Raw genomic sequence first — 20182 nt, 5'->3', positions numbered from 1 at the left:
AGGAGCTCCTGCCTCTTCATCTTGGACTCCAGTATGAATCCACATGGAGCAGACCTGAGCCCAACCTGCAGCAAAGAGCCAAGTTCAGCTGGACCCACAGCTTGAAGTCGCTTTCATCAGACAAGCCCAAGCCAGTTTAGATCAGCCAATCCCCAACTGACCTGCTGACCCATGAGGGAGAAAATCTCATTTAACAGAGCGGGAAGTTGATCATTAATATCTGTGGTTGATGAGCCAAGAAACAGTAGTAAAGACATATTACTTAGAAGTTCACAGAAGAATTAAAGCTAGAAATGGCCACCTTTGGCAAGTGGACTGAGGTTGGGAGAGGTGAGACAGAGGATTTTTTTTCAATAGACTTTACATTTTAGAGCAGTTCTAGGTTTGCAGCAAAATTGAGCAGAAGGTACAGAGATTTCCCAAATACCCACTGCCCCCACACATGCATAGCCTCCCCGACTATCAACATCCCTCACCAGAGTAACATTTGTTACAACTGATGATCCTACATTGATACATCATTATCACCCAAAGTCTGCAGTTTACATTACAGTTCACTCTTGATGTTGTACATTCTGTGGGTTTGGACAAATTTATAATGACCTGCACGGGTGGAGGCTTTTTATATTTCATTAGAAGCTTTTCTAAAACTATCTGATTTTTTTAAACCACGTATATTAATATTTTGATAACAATTAAGGAATAGATAGGATGAATGGAAGACTTGGAAGTTTTCAAACTTGTTGCTTGCTCCATTAACCAACATGGTATCTTGAAACGGCCTTTCCCTTTGGAGGTTCCCTAAAACCAAGGGTATTGGTGAGAAAAGTGAAGAATATATGTTTCTCCCATCATATATGCTAATTTAGGAATTTTGAGGTTGACCTAGTTATTTTTTTTTTTAAAGATTTTATTTATTTATTTTTCCCCCAAAGCCCCAATAGATAGTTGTCTGTCATAGCTGCACATCCTTCTAGTTGCTGTATGTGGGACGCAGCCTCAGCATGGCCGGAGGAGCGGTGCGTCGGTTCACACCCGGGATCCGAACCCGGGCCGCCAGCAGCCGAGCGCACGCACTTAACCGTTAAGCCACGGGGCCGGCCCATGACCTAGTTATTTTAATAGTCAGATTTCGAGAAGGAAAACAGAAATCACTCTATGTATGTCATATATAAAGGGGTTGAATGCAGTGGGTTATGGAGTGGGAGAGAGGAGGTCAGGGAAGCCTTTATTAATAACTTCAACCAGCAGCACCAAGGCAGAGGGTTCTGAAGAAGTTATCTGGAAGGTGCTGTGAAACTCACAGCTACTCAGTCATCTGCCTGCTACTGCTTCTTGAGAACAGTGGCCTCCCCTTCCAAAATTCACCAAGGGCCTCTCATCAGTGACCTATCCTGGAACCATCGAGGAAAGGTACATTCTGGGAAATGCAGTCCTTGGCCTCTCCTTTGCAATACAGAGACCTCAGCAGGGAGTGGCAGAAATGCCAAGTTGACACAATCCAGCCCAGTTCCCAAGGACTTTGGAGATGGCCTATTTGAAATACCAAAAGAGAAAACTTCCACACAAACAGCAAAGGCCATGTGGGAAGGAGATGTACCCTCTCTCTTCTGATACCATTCTCTCCACTGTCCTCCCCCAGGGTGTGGGCGGTTAGGTGTTATGTCTGCAGAAGCAGGGGGCAGTTTGTTTATCGGATCTTTGGAAAGTCACTCTCCATGTCAAGCCTGGACTATGCACCAGGTGAGTCTTGGAAAACCCTGCACTGGCCTTGTGACCATCCTCCTCCACCTGGGAAGGGTGGGCTTTCTACACTGACCCTATGCTCCTGAGCACAGCTCTGCAAGAAGTTGGCTGTTCCATTCCCCAAAAGATAATGTGGACCACTTATCAGCAAGGGAAGGGAATGAAAGCACAAGATGTTTTGCAGAATTTTGATTTTTCTCCCTCTGTCTGGAGAATTTACGTAGGTTTTCCACCTTGTGACATTTGTATTAGCAAACAGAAAGGCTGCCTCTGTGTCTCAAATAAGAAAAGTTGCAGGGGCACGTCCTCACCATGAATCATCTAAGTTATAAAAGGTTCATGGGTCACCTCGCCCCGCCCTGAAAAGCAGGAACCAGAGGGGTGTCCATGGAACTGGATTAAGGTCTCTTCTTCCGCTACTTTTGAAATAAAAGAAACATTACCAGCAGAAGGTTAAGAAACTAGGGCAGATAATGTCTGATTATGACTTAATATTATCTTGGGTAAAAAATAAAAGGAAGGTCATTGAAAAACTCTCCTGACTGATGTTTGTTTCCCAGTTCTCAATGTTTTATTTCATTTTCATTAAAAAACAAACAATTATTTAGTCTCCCCTGATCTCCAGGCAAAAGAATCGTACCAAAGACAGGACAGTATCTGACTCCCAGGGCTCAGGACATGTCAGGCAACCAATAAAACCTCCTGAGAATCTGCTACCAATAATGTCTGCCTAAATTCACAATTGAGGGAGGGGTCCCAGCAGTTACACGACTCTGCTTAGTGGAGGGGGAAACAGGAGGAGATATGGAACCTGTGCTGAGTGTTCACTCCATAATGGGACCTGACTCTCAAAGGTGGCAGGCCTGACAAAGGATAGGGCCTCACTCTCAGAGCCACACCCTAAGGGAAGTCATCTATTCCTGTGTGACACTGCGCCTGGTCAAAAATCCTTCCTCCTCTTCCTGACTGAAGAAAGAGTTAGGCTCTGACAGCAGACACACTCAAGTTCAAACCTGGGTCCCAGCCCTTCTGGGCTATGGGAATTTAGGGAAGTTATTTTATCTTCTAAGTTTAGCTCCTGTACCTATAAAACAGAAAGAAAACTTATCTCGCAGGGTTGTTGGAAGGATCCAGTGGGATAACCTATGCAAAGCATCTCACACAACATCTGGTCTCTATAAGTGTAATGGACCCCAGTGTAGCAGGACCCCACAAGTGTAATGCCTTTCCGAGCCACGATATCTTCCACTTCTCCCTCCCTCTAGGCAACAGATATGTCAGGTCTTCCAACCCTAAAAGCACTGTGTCTTCTGCCTATTGCACTGGAAAATGATGATTTTCAGGGAGCCGGCCCCATGGCTTAGCGGTTAAGTGTGCGCGCTCCGCTACTGGCGGCCCGGGTTTGGATCCCGGGCGCGCACCGACGCACCGCTTCTCCGGCCATGCTGAGGCCCCGTCCCACATACAGCAACTAGAAGGATGTGCAGCTATGACATACAACTATCTACTGGGGCTTTGGGGGGAAAAATAAATAGATAAATAAATCTTTAAAAAAAGAAAATGATGATTTTCAGGGATGCAGGAGGACAGATCCAAGTCTTGTGGGGAATAAAAGGAACCAAGGCTTCTTGGAGAAATTGCTGATTCTAGGTCTGGGGCAATAAAAACATTAGATGAGCCTGGAACATCTGACCATCCCAGAAAGCAAAGAATGTTATCAAAGACAACCGATGTGGTTTCAAAAGAGTTAGGAGTCAACTTTAAATGGCTCCAATTGGCCAAAGATGGGAGAACTTGAACATCAATAAAGATAATAAATACAACTGTAGTTATAAAATCCATGAGTTCACAATGATACTAAAAATCAACCAAACAAACCTCATTAGTCACCTTCGGAAGATGCCAGGGGAACTAACTCATTATTTTAAAAACTGGCAAATAAGGTGAAAGAATGAATTCTGTCCATACCTTGGGATAATCAAAGGAGTGGCTGAAAAGTTTCTCTTTATAGAAGTTCTCCAGTACCATTAGCTTTTCATTATAATTTACAACCCCTAATGAAATAATAGATCCAGACAAAGGCTGCCAGCATCACAAAAAGAGAAACATCAGACATCATGTACCTCTTGAAGGAAGCACACAGGACCACCTATGAGGTGGTCTTGCCCCTTTCCCCCCCAAAATTGAACCTAAACCTCATGAAGTCTCTAGAACTAATTGCTGAATTGCAGGAAATACAGGGATCATAAGAACAGGTTAAATGACACACAACATTGAAATCAGCAAAATCCAGACTATAGACAAGTCTATAGGAAAAATAATCCAATTTCTTTAACAAATAAATTGATTTAAGAAAGTATCACCATAGAGATAGTTGATTGAGAAAAGAGTTTTCAGTGAATATTGGTGGTGTGGTGATGGAGCTTTGATGAGGAACAAGATAGTGGTGAAATCTGAGAATACCTCTCCACAAAATACTAATCAATTATATTTTAATTTGGAGAATTTAATGTGGAGAACCCCAGCAGACACCAATCTGACCAGCTGACCAAGGTTAACATTACCTATGCCTTCTGATGTGCTGCAGTGAAAAGACCACAGCATAATTTATGTGATGTTGCTGCCAAGAATGAGTCTGAGTCTGGTCATAAAGAAACATTAGAACCATCCTACAGAATGAAAGGCCTGTCAAGAACTGTAAAGAAAGAGGATTCTGGGAAGATGTGGAGTAGGAAGCATCAGAAATCTGTCTCTCCACCTAGACAACAATTGCACTGACAGAATCAGCCTAATGTAACTATTTTGGAACTCTGGAGTCTGTTGAAGGCCTGTAACTTCTAGGGGAAGACTTGGACAGTAAATTGCAATTAACTTCAGCTCTTAGCACAGTAGCAGCTACCTCTCCCCCATCCCCAGCCCCATGGCAGGCGTCTGTGCACGTGTTCCTGGAGCAACCTGCACACAGTTTGTGGGAGCCAGGGTGAGCAAAAAGGACTCTGGTCTCCATATATCAGGGATCTATGCTCTGATTGCAGATTACTGCTTCTGATCACAGGAGTCCAAGACAAAGAGGCCAACAGCCATTGTTGTTGCACCTTCCTGATTGTTGCAAGCCCCTCCCTCTCCAGCTAAAGTGACTTCCAGGGAATTTAAAGCCAACACCTTTTTTTCCCCATTCATCTTTCTCTTTTTCCCCTTTTGGGAACCAGACATTAAAGACTAGGACATTCAAAAACAACTGCATATATGGGGAAAATTAGAACATGATCACACACGCCCAGGGAAAGGCTCTGAAAAGACCTGAGAAGACCTTAAGTTTAAACCTCAGGCTGACCCTCAGCACAGACGGCCTACAATTTAAATAAATTTAAATAAACAAAAACAATAACAAAACCCAACAAACTCTGGGGGAGGGGGAGAATCTGATTTCTAGAGTTATCACATTATTAGATTCAAATATCCAGTTTACAAATAAAAATCACAAGACATACAAAGAAACAGGAAAGTATGGCTCATTCAAAGGGAAAAAATAAATCAACAGTAACTGTCCCTGAAAAAAACTTGATTGCAGATATACTAGACAAAGACTTTAAAAAACTGTCTTAAAGATGCTCATAGAACTAAAGGAAGATATGGATAAAGTCAAGAAAACAATGTATGAACAAAATGTAAATATCAATAAAGAGAGTGAAAACCTAAAAAGAAATCAAAAGAAATTTTGGAGCTGAAAATTACAATAACTGAAAAGAAAAATTCACTACCAAACAGATTCAAAGTCAGATTTGAGCAAGCAGAAGAATCAATGAACTTGAAGATAGGACAATGGAAATTCTTGAGTCTGAGAAAGAGAAAGGAAAAAGATTGAGGAAAAGTGAACAGAGCCTATGGGACCTGTGGGATACCATTAAGTGGACCAACATACACATGTGAGAGTCCCAGAAGAAGGAGAGAGAGAGGGGCAGAGAGAATATTTGAATATATTGAAATAATGGCTGAAAACTTCCCAAATTTGATGAAATACATGAATATAAACATCCAAGAATCTCAACAAACTATAAATAAGATGAAGTCAAAGAGACTCACACCAAGACACATTATAATCAAATTTTTGAAAGCCAGAGACAAAGAGAGAATCTTGAAAGCAGTAAGAGAGAAGCAACTCGTTACACACAAGGGATCCTTAATAAGATTATCAGCAGATTTCTCATCAGAAATTTTAGAGACCAGAAGGCAGTGGGCCAATGTATTCAAAGTGCTAAAAGGAAAAAACTGTCAACCAAGAATCCTATATCCAGCAAAACTGTCCTTCAAAAGTGAGGGAGAAATTAAGATATTCCCAGATAAACAAAAGCTGAGGGAGTTGATTACCACTAAGACTTGCCCTGCAAGAAATGCTCAAGGGAGTCCTGTAAGGTGAAATGAAAGGTCACTAGACAGTAACTTGAAGCTGTATAGAGAAATAAAGATCTCAATAAAGGTAAATATGTGGGAAATCATAAAAGTTTTCTTCATGATTTAAGAGACCAATATATTTAAAGGAAAAAAAAAAAACAACTATTAGTCTAAAAGCTAGTATTATAGTAACTTCAGTTTGTAACTCCAGGCCTTGTTTTCTATATAATTTAAGAGAAAAATGCACTTAAAAGAATTATTAGTTTATGTTTCTGGGCACAAAATGTATAAAGATGTAATTTTGTGACATCAAGAACTGAAAGGGGTGGGTGTGGAGCTGTAAAGAAGCACCGTTTTAGCATGTTATTGAAGTTAAGCTGGTATAAATTCAAATTAGAGTGTTATAACTTTAGGCTGTTAAATGTAATCCCTATGGTAATAACAAAGAAAATAGCTATAGAATATACACAAAAGGAAATAAGAAAGGAATTTAAACATTTCACTACAAAAAATTGATTAAACACAAAAGAAGATAGTAATGCAGGAAATGAGAGACAAAAGAGCTAAAAGGTAAATAGAAAAAATAGTAAAATGACAGAAGTCCTTCTTTATCAGTAATTAGTTTAAGTGTAAATGGATTAAACTCTCCAATCAAAAGACAGAGATTGGCAGAATAGATAAAAAGACAGGATCCAAATATATGCTGTGTACAAAAGACTCACTTTAGATCCAAAGACACAAAGAGACTGAAAGTGAAAGGATGAAAAAAGATATTCCACACAGATAGTAACCAAAAGAGAGCAGGGATGGTGATACTAATTTCAGACAAAATAGACTTTAAATCAAAAATGTTATAAGATACAAACAAGGACATTATATATTAATAAAAGGTTTGCTACAGCAAGAAGATATAACAGTTATAAACATTTACACACCTAATGACAGACCATCAAAATAATGAAGCAAAAATTGACAGAATTGAGGGGAGAAATAGATAGTTCTACAATAATAGTTGGAGACTTCAATACCCCACTTACAATAATGGATAGAACAACCAGACAGAAGATAAGCAAGGAAACAGAGGACTTAAATAATACAGTAGACCAACTAGATCTAACAGACTTATACAGAATACCTCCCAACAACAGCAGCATACACATTCTTCTCAAGTGCACATGGGACATTTCCCAGACCATATGTTAGGCCACAAATTAAGTCTCAATAGGTTTAAAAAGATAGATATCATAAAAGTATCTTCTCTAACCACAACAGGATGAAGTTAGCAGTCAACAACATAAGGAAAACTGGAAAATTCACTAAATTGTGGAAATTAAACAAAATACTTTTAAAAAAAGAATGGATCAAAGAAGAAGAGAAATTAGAAAATACTTAGAGACAAATGAAAATGAAAACACAATATACCAAAACTTATGGGACACAGTGAAAGTGGTGCTAAGGAGGAAATTTAGAGCTAAAAACACATTAAAAAACAAGAAAGATCTCAAATCAACAACCTAACTTTAAAAATTAAGGAACTAGAAAAAGAACAAACTAAACATAAAACTAGAAGAAGCAAGGAAATAATAAAAATTAAAGCATACATAAACAAAAGAAAGAAAAGAAAAACAAAGAGAAAAATCAATGAACCCAAAAGTTGGTTCTTCAAAGAGATCAACAAAATTGACAAAACTTTAGCTAGACTGACTGAAAAAAAAAGAGAGAAGACTCAAATCAGACGTGAAAGTAGGGACATCACTACCAATTCTACAGAAATAAAGAGTGTTATAAGAGAGTACTAGAAACAATTCTACACCAACAAATTGGATAACATAGATGAAATGGACAAATTCCTAGAAACACAAAACCTACAAAGACAAAATCATAAAGAATTAGAAAATCTGAATTGACCTATAACTAGTAAGGAGATTGAGTCAAAAATCTCCTGACAAAGAAATGCTCTGGACCCAATGGCTTCACTGGTGCCTTCTATTAAACATTTAAAGAACTAATACCAATTCTTCTCAAATTTTTCCAAAAAATTCAGGAGTAGGGAACACTTCCTAACTCATTCTATGAAGCCAGAATTACCCTGATACCAAAGCCAGACAAAGATATTACAAGAAAAGAAAACTACAGACCAATATCCCTCGTGAACATTGATGCAAAAATCCTCAACAAAATACTAGCAAATCAAATTCAGCAGCACATTAAATGGATTATATACCATCACCACATGAGATCTATTTCTGGAATGCAAGGATGGTTCAACATATGAAAATGGATCAATGTAATACAACACAAGAACAGAGTGAAGGGGAAAAAAATCACATGATCATCTCAATTGATGCAGAAAAACTGACAAAATTCAACACCCTTTCATCACAAAAACACTCAAAAAACTAGGAATAGAAGAAAACTACCTCAACATAATAAAAGTCATAGATGAAAAACCCACAGCAAACATCATACTCAATGGTGAAAAACTGAAAGATTTTCCTCTAAGATCAGGAGCAAGAATGCCTGCTTTCATCACTTCTATTCAACATAATACTGGAAGTTCTAATCAGAGCAATTAGGCAAGAAAAAAAATTAAAGGCATCCAAATTGGAAAGGAAGAAATAAAATTATCTCTGTTTGCAGATGCTATGGTCTTATACATAGAAAACGCTAAAGATCCCACAAAAAAACTGTTAGAACTAATAAATGAATTCAGCAAAGTAGTACGACACAAAGTCAACAAACAAAAATCAGTTGCATTTCTATACACTAACAACAATCTGAAAAGAAAATTATGAAAACAATTCCACTTATAATGGCATCAAAAAGAATAAAATACTTAAAAGTTAACTGAGGAGGTGAAAGACTTGTACGATGAAAAATACAAAACATTGTTGAAAGAAACTAAAGAAGACGTAAATGAATGGAAACAGTCCACATTCATGGATTGGAATACTTAATATTTTTTAAATGTCAATACTACCCAAAGTAACACAGAGATTCAGTGCAATCCCTATCAAAATCCCAATGATGTTTTTTGCAGAAATAGAAAAACCCATTCTAAAATTCATATGAAATCTTGAGGAATCTCCCCTAGCCAAAATAATCTCGAAAAAGAACCAACAAAGCTGGAGGAATCACACTTACTGATTTCAAAACTTACTGTAAAGCTACAGTAATCAAAACAATATGGTACTGGCATAAAGACAGACACAGAGACCAATGAAATAGAATAAAAAGCCCAGAAATAAACCCTCACATATATGGTCAAATGACCTTTGACAAGGGTGCTAAGACCATTCAATGAGGAAGGGACAGTCTTTTCAACAAATAGTGCTGGGAAAACTGGATATGCTCATGCAAGAATGAAGTTGGACCCTTATCTAACACCATATAAAAAAAATTAACTCAAAATTAATCCAAGACCTGAATGTAAGACCTAAAACAATAAAACTCTTAGAAGAAAACATAGGCAAAAGCTTCACAATATTGGATTTGACAATGATTTCTTGGATATGACACCAAAGGCACAGGCAAGAAAAGACAAATAGACAAACTGGGCTTCATGAAAATTAAAAATTTTTGTGCATCAAAAGACATTACTGGGGCCAGCCTGGTGGCGTAGCAGTTAAGTGCTGTGCACTCCGCTGCAGCGGCCCGGGGTTTGAGCTTCAGATCCCGGGCGCACGTGGACACACCACTTCTCAAGCCATGCTGTGGTGGCGTCCCCTATAAAGCGGGGGAAGATGGGCACGGATGTTAGCCCAGGGCCAGTCTCCCTCAGCAAAAAGAGGAGGATTGGCAACAGATGTTAGCTCAGGGCTGGTCTTCCTCACACACACCAAAAAAAGTTAAAAAAAAAAAAAAAAGACACTACCGACAGAGTAAAAAGGCAACCCACAGAATGGGAGAATATATTTGCAAATCATATATCTAAAAGGAACTAATATCCAGAATATACAGATAATTCCTAAAACTCAACAACAACAACAAAAAAATGGGCTTGGGGGTCAGCCCCCTGGCTTAGCGGTTAAGTGCGTGCGCTCTGCTTCTGGAGACCCAGGTTCGGATCCCGGGTGTGCACCGACACACCACTTGTCAGCCATACTGTGGCAGCGTCCCATATAAAGTAGAGGAAGATGGGCACAGATGTTAGCCCAGGGCCAGTCTTCCTCAGCAAAAAGAGGAGGATTGGCATGGATGTTAGCTCAGGTTGATCTTCTTCACAAAAAATAAAGGGGGGAGCTTGAATAGACATTTCTCCAAAGAAGATATACAAAAGGCCAATAAGCACACGAAAAAATGCTCAACATCACTAATTAGCAGGGAAATACATATCAAAACTACAATAAGATAACATCTCATACTCAAGAGAATGGCTACTATAAAAAAAAACAAACAAACAGAAAACAAGTGTCGGTGAGAATGTGGAGAAATGGGAATCCTTGTGCACTGTTGCTGGGAATGTAAAATGGTACAGCCACTGTGGAAAACAGTACGGTGGTTCCTCAAAAAATTAAAAATATAACTGCCAGATGATCCAGCCATTCCACTTCTGGGTATATACCCAAAAGATTTGAAAGTAGAGTCTCAAAGAGGTACTTTTACATCTGTGTTCACAGCAGCATTATTCACAATAGCCAAAATGTGGAAGCTACCCAAGCGTCCATTAACAAATAACGGATAAGCAAAATGTGGTGTACATATATACAATGGAACATTATTCAGCCTTAAAGATGAAGGAAATTCTGCAATATGCTACAACATGGACGAACCTTGAGGATATTATGCTAAGTGAAATAAGCCAGTCGCAAAAAGACAAATACTGCATGATTCTACTTATATAAGGTACTTAGCGTAGTCAAAATCATAAAGACAAAAAGTAGAATGGTGGTTTCTAGGGGTTGAGGTAAGGAGGCATGAGGAGTTATTGTTTAATGGGTATAGAGTTTCAGTTTTACAAGATGAAAAGAGTTATGGAGATGGATGGTGGTGATGGTTGTACAACATTATGAATGTATTTAATACCACTAAACTGTACACCTAAAAATGGTGAAGATGGTAAATTTTGTTATGTGCATTTTACAACAAAAGAAAATTGGAAAAAAAAAAAAAACCCCAACCGTCAAGAACATGAAAGACAGGAAAACATCAAGGAATTGTCCCAGACTAAAGAATCTAAAAAAGACATGTGACGATTACACACAACATGACTTCCTAGACAGGATCTTGGACCAAAGAGGAGAAACAGCCACTGTGGAACAGCTGGTGAAACTGAATGGGATCTGTGAATTGGTGGTTAATGTCGTATCAACGCTGATTTCTTGGCTTGGAGGGTTGTATGCTGGTTATATAGAAGAGTGTTCCTGTTTGGGGGACACACACACTGGAGTGTTTTTGGTAATAAAACATCACGTCTGTAACTTGCTCTCCAACTGTTCAGAAGAAGACTAGAGAGTGGGCAATGAAGCAAATACAATAATATATTAACATCTGGGGAATGAGGGTGAAGAGCATATGGGAGTTCTTTATACTCACCTGGAGGCATCTTGATGAAGGCCTCATCGACTGTTACTTCGGCCTGGCGTATCACCCGCTCTTTCTCTGCCACGGCCCGTGCGCGGGCCTGAATGATATGTCTCTCCAACATTTCGACCTCATCCAGCCGCTGCTTATAGAGCTCCCGAATCTGGCAGGTAGATGATCAAATGCACAGGAATATGGTGAGATCACATAGCTTTACTCAACCTCACTCCAGCATCAGGGCTTCCCACGAAGCATGGAACAGTCACAGAACTATAGAGACCATCTGGTCCAACCTAACAGAGGTGAAAACTGAGACCCACAGAGGGAAATGGCTTAACAGTTTCATAGTAAAGTCAGTAACAGAGCCAAGCCTGAAACCCTGTCTTCTGACTCCTGGTTTCATGGTAAACAAACTCCGAAATACCAAATACAAGTGAGCACACCATCTGTGGTAGACAAAGCGCTGTGCCCCTCAGATCTCTCCTTCAAGGAAGGACTGGAGACCTAGCTGCAGAAAGCTAGCCAGTAGACAGTCTCCAGCTGTCAGCCCCTTCAAAGTTTACCTCAGCTGCTTGAAAGCGCTCACCTGAGACTCCCTTGAAGGGAGCTGTCAGCAGTCAGACTCAGCAGAGAGTATCCAAGTCCGCTGCTTTCCTGGTACAGATGAGGAAGCACAGTTGCTGTTCCAGAGGCTGGGCATGCTTCCTAAAATCTGGGCATGAACGCCTCGGTTAAGATTGTTGTGGTTTGTGATACAAAGGCAGGCATCCCAAAGTGGGAGTGACTTTTAGCTTTATCATCTTCATGGAACAACAACTATTCAGCTACCTGCCTCAGTCATTTTATTTATATGTGCAACATATAATGTGTGTATTGTGTGTAGAGAAATAAAGATAGGTGCTACAGATATACGGCTTATGGAAGCATGTGTATAGAGTGTCCTTCCACTAGAATGTCCGATACACTGCGGCATGAATTTGGTCTGCTCTTTCCCAACTGCATCCCCAGTGCCTGGCACAGCGCCTGGCACCCGGCAGGTGCTGGCATTTGCCGAGCAGCTGCGCCCTGTGGGAGCCCGCCTTTCTGCGGGCGCGCCTTGGGTCCCCCGCACTGTCCGCAGACGCGACGACCCCGCGCCCCGCGTGAGACAGGCAGGAAGCGCGCAGGGGACCGGTGCCGCGTTACCTGCTGCAGCTCGTCCACGAACTCCTCGTGCAGGGCATCCTCGCTGCCGCGGGCCTTGATCAAGCTCGCGCTCAGGTCTTTGCCGATCACCTCGGCCGTGTACAAGTTGCGGAAGACGCCGGTGAGCAAGTGCGAGATGTCTTGGGTGCATAACGAGGTGGGGCGCAGACGCAGCAGGTGCGGCTCGGGGGGCGGCGCGATGCGACGGGGCCGGCCCCTGAAGTCGTAGTGGAAGGCCTGGGAGTAGGCGAGGGAGGACAGCCCGGCGGACTGGCTGGGGCTGCGGATCCGGCGCAGACGCGAAGTTGGCGTCCACGTTGCCCCCCTGAAAGCGTAGGACCCAGACTCTGTGGACCGCCGCTCTCTGGGCTGTCCAGTCTCCATGGCAACTGAGACGCGCTGGCTCCCTGCCGCACTTCCGCTTCTGGCCCCGCCTCTTCCGCTTTGCCTACCTCTTCGAACGCCTCTTCTGTACAAGCGTCGTGGTAAATATTCGGATCGTCGGCATATCCCTTACTAAAGTGAGCTTAGTGTGAGGCACCAATGAAGAAAGGGTTAATTGGCACAGCCAGACCAGTCTGATTGCAAAACCTCGTTCCTAACTGTTTACCTTCACGCGTCCATTCTCTGATTTCTTCAGGCATTATTAATTCGCTCATTTAATATATATTGTATAAAGATTATGTTTCAGATCTGTACTGGAAGCTGGAAATGCCAAAAGAAGTAAGATGCTGCTTCTGCCCTCAGGGAGCTCACATTCGTGTGTGTGTGTGTGTGTGTGTGTGCGCGCGCGCGTCTCCAGGGTGGTGAGCAGGGAGGGGACAGGAAATCAGTTGCCGTTTAGTGGTTTAAGGCCAAGGTGGAGATAAATGTTGGTTGTCATGGAACCACAAAGGGCAGGAACTTAGTCTACAGAGTGAGCATGAAGAGTGGCTTTTTGGAAGAAGTGAAGACCAAGCAGAGATTTAAAAGAATGAGTAGACTCATCAACATTATTCCTCAAGGAAGTGGAAATTAAAACCACAATACAATACCATCACACACTTCGTAGAATGTCAAGAAATGAAATACATACATACACACACACATACAAACCAAGTGAGTGCTGGAGAGAAGGTGGAGCAACTCGAATTCTCCTATATTGGGATGGGGATACAAACTAGTACAGCAGTTCTGGAGTACAGTTTGGCAGTTTCTTATAAAGTTACACATTATAGCAGTCCCACTCCTAGGTATTTTCCCAAGTGAAATGAAAACTTATTTGCACACAAAACTCTGTATGCAAATGTTTATAGTGGCTTTATTCATATTCTCCCCAAACTGGAAAAAAACCAAGTGTGCTATCTACTGGTGAAAGGACAAATAAATTGTGGTACATCTCTACAATGGAATACTCTCAGCAATAAAGAGGAAACAGACTATTGATACAGCAGCATAGATGAATATCACATACATTATGCTAGGTAAAAGAAACCATTCTCAAAAGGCTACACAAATGCTGAATGATTCCACTTGGATATTTCAGAAAATGCAAAACAGAAAACACATCAGTGTTTGCCAGGAGCTGGTGATGGGAACTAGTGTTGGCTCCAGAGGAGCGTGAGGGTATTTCTTGGGGTGAATGAATTGTTCCATATCTTGATTGTGGTAGTGGTTACAAAACTATGGATTTGTCAAACTTCACAAGACTGTACACTATAAAGGGTGAATTTTACTGTATATAGATTATACTTCAATTTGTTAAAAAAAAGCAAAAAAAGAATGACCAGGGGTAAGCCAGGAGAGGATGAAAAAGGGCACTCCATGTAGAAGGAGCGCATTGTGCAAAAGCTGAGAGAGAGCACCGCATATGGGAGGACGTGAAAGAAGTTCTGGAGTGGAACTTAAAGAGTTTGAGGGGGGAGGAATGAAACTGGTAGGCAAGGGCCAGATCGTAAATGGGTTTGTAGGCAACATTAGGGAGTTTAAACTTTATGCTGAGGACAGTAGGAGGGCCATCAAGGGTCTTAAGTTGGGCATGTCATGGTCAGTTCTCTTGTTTTACTAAGATCACTCTGGTTGCTATGAGAGAACAGACTGGAGGGAGGCAAGTGACATCAGGGAGATCAATTAGGAAACTATTGCAGAGGTTAGGAAAGAGATGAAGGGAGCTTGGAGTAGGGTGAGAGAAATTGATTGGAGATAGATCGAAAAGGTAGAATTGACCAGACTTGCTGATGGCTAATGGGAGTGAGAGAGAAGAGGGGCCACGAATGACTCCCAAATAGCCTGTGTGCAACTAGGTGGTGATTATATCATCTGCTGAGATGGGGAAGGGCCTGCATTTGTCCAGGGCAGCAGCTTGACATCACACTGACGGTCATTATTGGCACAGCATAGCTTCTGCTCACGGGCAATACAACTGGCCACTTTTTACTCTTGCACTGAGTCTGTGTGCCTTACACCCTGAAACCCACTTCCTGAGATGAGCCCCAGGATGTTCGCCCACAGACCTGGGCCACTTCCATTTCTCTTGGTTGGGCCTAGCTGCCTCATCTAACCCTTCCAGTACCTTTTCAGTCCTCAGAGCTGGGAAGCCAGGGCCCCTGCCCTGGAGAGGACCCTGCTTTAGCTCTCCTCCAGCTGTACCCTTCTCTACAGAGCGAGGAGACCGAAGGCCAAGGTAACATATCCCTGCCTGCCCTCCAGATATCTGGGACCCCAAAATTATTTGCCCAAACATCCCGAGCCCATTGACAGGGGCTGTGCAGGCCTCTTCTTGAAGGCCTTCCTTCCATTGCTGACTGGTGTGTGCACTAGGGGTAGTTTTGGTGGGAGGTGGAGGTGGAGAGGGCTTGAGTAAGTAGGCTGATTTGTCCAGTTCTCCACACACATGTGAGGCCCACAATGGTGCAGGAAAGATCTGTGGGCAGGAGAGAAGTGGGACAGTCTGGGGCCTCCACTGCTCTAATGTGAGTAGTGGGCCTGTCCAAACTGGGTGGTCTGGTTGGTTAGGAGCAGTTCTACTTGTGGAGGCTCCCTGCCTGCCTTCCCTATCCTAGGGAAGGACAGGACAGTGTATTCTTGCCGTCTCTTTTAGCCTCTCCTTCCTGCCTCCAAACAGCCTCAGAGAAGGTCACAGGGAGACTGACCCACCTTGGGAGAGGTGTCCCCTTTTTCTGTGACCCCTCCCACCTTCTGGCTCCAGTCCCCCCTGATCTGTCCAGGCCAAGGTCTCCTGCATCCCTCCAGTTCCTCCTGTGGCAACAGCCACTCCTCTGTCCTCATCTCCCTCAGCCTTTCAGCTGTATCTGCTGCTGCCCATTCCCTCTTATGTCCCACTCTCTTCCCTCGCTCTCCCCTTTCCTCTCTGCTTCCCCCATCTCCACCCTGGTCTCCCTCTTCTACTGGTATCTCTCTGCCTGATAAGCTGTATTCTTCACCGATTCCGCCACGTTCAATTTCTCTTTCCTCTCTGACTAACCAAATAAATGAGTGGTTCAAACCCTGCACCAGTGACAAAGGGCTTGGGCGACTGTTGGAACCACTCACCAGCCCTCTCCCCTATGAGGACTTCATCAGCACAAAGGGTATTTCTTGAGCTGCCTTCTTCATTTTATAACCTGTTCTGCTGGCCAGAATTTTTGTTTATCTCTGGTTTCCCACACATATTTTTCACCTTTTAAATTTTTTTACTTTTATATTTCAAAAGTTATACATCATCATGGTAAAAAAAAATTCAAATAGTACATAACTAATAAAAAGTGTCCTCAGTCCCTTTTCTTGGATTATCTCTGTATCCCTCCAGCTATTTTCCTACCTGTACAAACATTAATATCTATAAAGTTTTTTCAAATTTTTTAAAATCACAAGTTACATATTACACATTATATATATTATATATATTGTCCTGCCATTTGCTTTTTTTCCACTTATGTTTTACAGCAACTCACAGAGACTGCTTGTTTTTTTTTTCAAACAGATGCAAGGGAAACCCACTGTATGGAAACATCTTAAATTATTTAACCAGATCTCTGCTAATGAACTTCACATTGTACAATGTTTTGGTACATAATATACAGATAATATCATAGAATTGCTTGGCAAAGGCTATGTACATTTTAATATTTGAGATATTGCCAAATTGCCCTCCAGAAAGATTATCCCAGAGTAGATTCCCAGCAGCATTATGTGAGAGTTCATGGACATTTTAAACACGTTTTCAGCCATATCCTAAATTTTATCTCCAGCCCACCTCTCCCTCCAAAACTGCAGACTTGTACATCCATCTTGTACTTGATGTCTTGCCTTGGATATCTGAAGGCACCTCAAACTTAATGTGTCCAAACAGAGCACCTGCTCCTCCTCAACCTTCCCCATTTCAGTTTCTGGGACCTCCCTCCTTCCAGTGGCCCAGGTAAAAAACTTGGAGGCATCCTTGACTCTTCTCTTTCTCTCCCAGCCCCCACCAGTAAATCCTGTTGGCTCTACCATCAAAATGTATCCAGAACCTACCACTTCTCATGACCTCCACTCCTACCATCAAGGTCTGAGCCACCATCCACTCTCACCTGAATTATTGCAAGACCCTCCTCACTGGGCTCCCTGCTTCAGCCCTTGTCCCTCCACGATACTCCTCCTTCTAGCAGCCAGAGTGACTCTTTTAAAACATGAGTTGAGGGCCGGCCCCGTGGCTTAGTGGTTGGGTGCGCGCGCTCCGCTGCTGGCGGCCCGGGTTCGGGTCCCGGGCGCGCGCCGATGCACCGCTTCTCCGGCCGTGCTGGGGCCGCGTCCCACATGCAGCAACTGGAAGGATATGCAACTATGACATACAACTATCTACTGGGGCTTTGGGGGAAAAAATAAATAAATAAAATTAAAAAATAAAAAATAAAAATAAATAAATAAATAAAACATGAGTTGGATCGTGTCCTTCCTCAGCTTGAAACCTTCCAAGTGCTCCCCATTTCTCCCAGAGTAAAAGTGGAACCCCTTAGAAAGCCCAGCAGGACCTGGTCCCCATTACCCGTCTGTCCTCTCATTATCCATCTGCTCCAGCCACACTGGCCCCCTGCAGGTCCTCCGACACACCAGACACACTCCTGCCTCAGGGCCTTGGCACTGCCTGTGCTCTCTGCCTGGAATCCTCTCTCCTCCAGATATCTCTGAACGGCCCACTCTCTCACTTCCTACTAGTCTTTGCTCAAGTGTCACTTTCCCTGTAAGATCTAGCCTGACCAACCTATTTAAAATTTAAGCCTCTCTCATTCCTGAATTCCTTTACTGTACTTTTTAAAATTGTTCTTACACCTTCTAATACACTCTACAATTTACTGCTTATGTTTATTATCGTGTATCTTTTCTTTCCATTAGAATTTAAGCTCCACGAGGGCAGAGGTTTTTGGTATATTTTGTTCACTGATGAGTCCCAAGCCTCTAGAACAGTGCTGGCACACAGTAGGTGCCCAATAAATATTTGTGGAATAAATGAAATAGCCGATCGGTGTCTTCAGTTCACATGCTCCTCAAGTGTGCCTTCTCCCTCGGTGAGCTGGGCTGTGCCTCCCGCCTCAGATGAGGGTCTGAGAGCCAGCCTCCTGACTATTTCCTCACACCAAGCACTAGACTCTGCCTGTGGGCTGGAGTAGGGTGGGGCTGAGCACTGGGACTTAGTCCACATTAAAGTAAACATCACAGTTACATTCACAAATGAATATGCAATAAAATCCCACAAATGAAATTATGGAAAAGTAACTCCAAATGATCCCATACTGTCCTGGGATTACCAATGGGTCTAGAAACCTTGTGGTCCATCGTGGCATCCTGGATCTCTGCACTGTCAGTAGTGTCTTCCTGGCATGATCTGAACACCCTCACTTTGCCATAGCTGCTTCCTTGGGAGAGGCAGCTTTCGCTTTTCCTCCTGATGCATCTGGACTTGGGTCCAGGACCCTTTGGAGGGAGCTCAGGTGGGGTTTTCAGCCCTCGCAAGCATCAGGGGCATGCCCTTAGACCACAAGCCTCAGGCCGGGGTCTATGACCACCAAGATCAATAGAAGAGGCCAGGTAGGGACAGCTATGGGGAGAGGGGATTCCAGCGCATGTCTGTCCAGCTGGCACCTATTTGTACCTGGTAGCTGACATCAGTTATTGCAGCTGATTCTGAGGAGAATTGCAGCTCCTGACTATAGAGCTCCGAGAGGTGAAGGAATTTGCTTCAAGTCTCACAGCAGGAAAATGCAGAGCCGAGATTTAAACAGCTCCTCAACCCCGGTGCCCTGGGACAGGGGCTCCAGAGACAAGGAGGGGCCAGAATAAACCTCATCCACGTCACCAACCCAGGCTTGCCTAGGTTTGCATTTGTGGGGGAGGGGTTGGGCAGGGCAGCCCTGAAGCATACCTGGAGCCTGACCATCCTGAAAGCTGGCATTTTTGGGTTGATCCTCCCCCCACCCCTGGCCTCTAGAGAGGGGAGTGGTGGAGAGGCCAAGGGACGTGACTTGCGGTAGGCATTGGCCCTAACACTAGGTCTCACCTGTCTCCAGTCATCCCAGAAGTGCCCTGCCCATACCCACACCACACACACATTGAAGAAAGGATGGTCAGCTGGGGGGGGGCGAGATGCCTGAAGCTCCATTAGAGAACTGGTCTTTGGGCATGCATGGCCCCTTTGTGCACCCAGCCAAGCCTGCTCAAAGCCCTGTGAGTCACCCGGCTCTCAGGACAACTTGTAGAGGTAACAGAGCTGAGTTTTGAGGAGGATAATTTAGGCACCTGGCCAGGGCTCAGCCCACATAGGGCCCTGGTTGTTTAGGGCAGAGGGAGCAGAATCCAAGAACTTTGTGGTTTGGTACAAAGCCTCTTGCTGGGACCCCCAGCCCCTCCACACACAGACACACAGTCTCCTCGCCACATAGGCTTACACTCAGCAGATGCAAGCAGAGTGCCTCCCAGCCTGTGAGGGAGAGGGAGGAGAGGAAAGTACTGGAGGGCTGGCTGACCCACAGGTCAGAGCAGCAGCCTGGGTTCTCTGAGCAGGGCGTGGCCCAGCCCTCTTTTCTGGCAGAACGTGGTTGCATGTGCCAACTCTGAGTCAGCCCATCCTGCCCATCCTGCCCAACAACCCCAGGCCAGGGAGGCGGCTTCAGCTCCTCTGTCTGGGCCAAAGGCCAGAAGAGGTGGGTTTCAGTGTGCAAAAGAAGAGCCTGGCGGCAGCCCCCACCAGAAGCATCATGGTAGAGGGAAAGGTGACAGTACCAGATAATGCCCTGGTTTGGGGCCTGGGGCTCAGAGCTGGGAGGTGACATGAATAAATAGGAATGATGCTTGAGATGAAGCCAAGTCAACTGCTGGTGTC

General features: G+C 43.4%; 1 protein-coding gene across 1 annotated transcript in view; it reads right to left on the bottom strand.

Annotated features, from left to right (window-relative positions):
- The window catches only part of DLEC1 (DLEC1 cilia and flagella associated protein), a 72628-nt gene extending 59299 nt beyond the window's left edge, over window positions 1-13329 (bottom strand). The window contains exons 1-2 of the mRNA XM_014790604.2: window positions 12847-13329; window positions 11674-11824 (exon numbers count right to left, since the gene is read on the bottom strand). Coding sequence (XP_014646090.2) covers window positions 11674-11824; window positions 12847-13230 — 535 coding nt within the window. The 5' untranslated portion in view covers window positions 13231-13329. The remainder of the gene's footprint in view (window positions 1-11673; window positions 11825-12846) is intronic.
- Between the last annotated feature and the right edge of the window lie 6853 nt (window positions 13330-20182).

This window comes from Ceratotherium simum, chromosome 5 (genome assembly GCF_057802395.1).
Source record: "Ceratotherium simum simum isolate JZ-2026a chromosome 5, ASM5780239v1, whole genome shotgun sequence".
Classification (NCBI taxonomy): Eukaryota; Metazoa; Chordata; class Mammalia; order Perissodactyla; family Rhinocerotidae; genus Ceratotherium; species Ceratotherium simum.
This window is presented reverse-complemented; position numbering and strand designations above follow the sequence as displayed.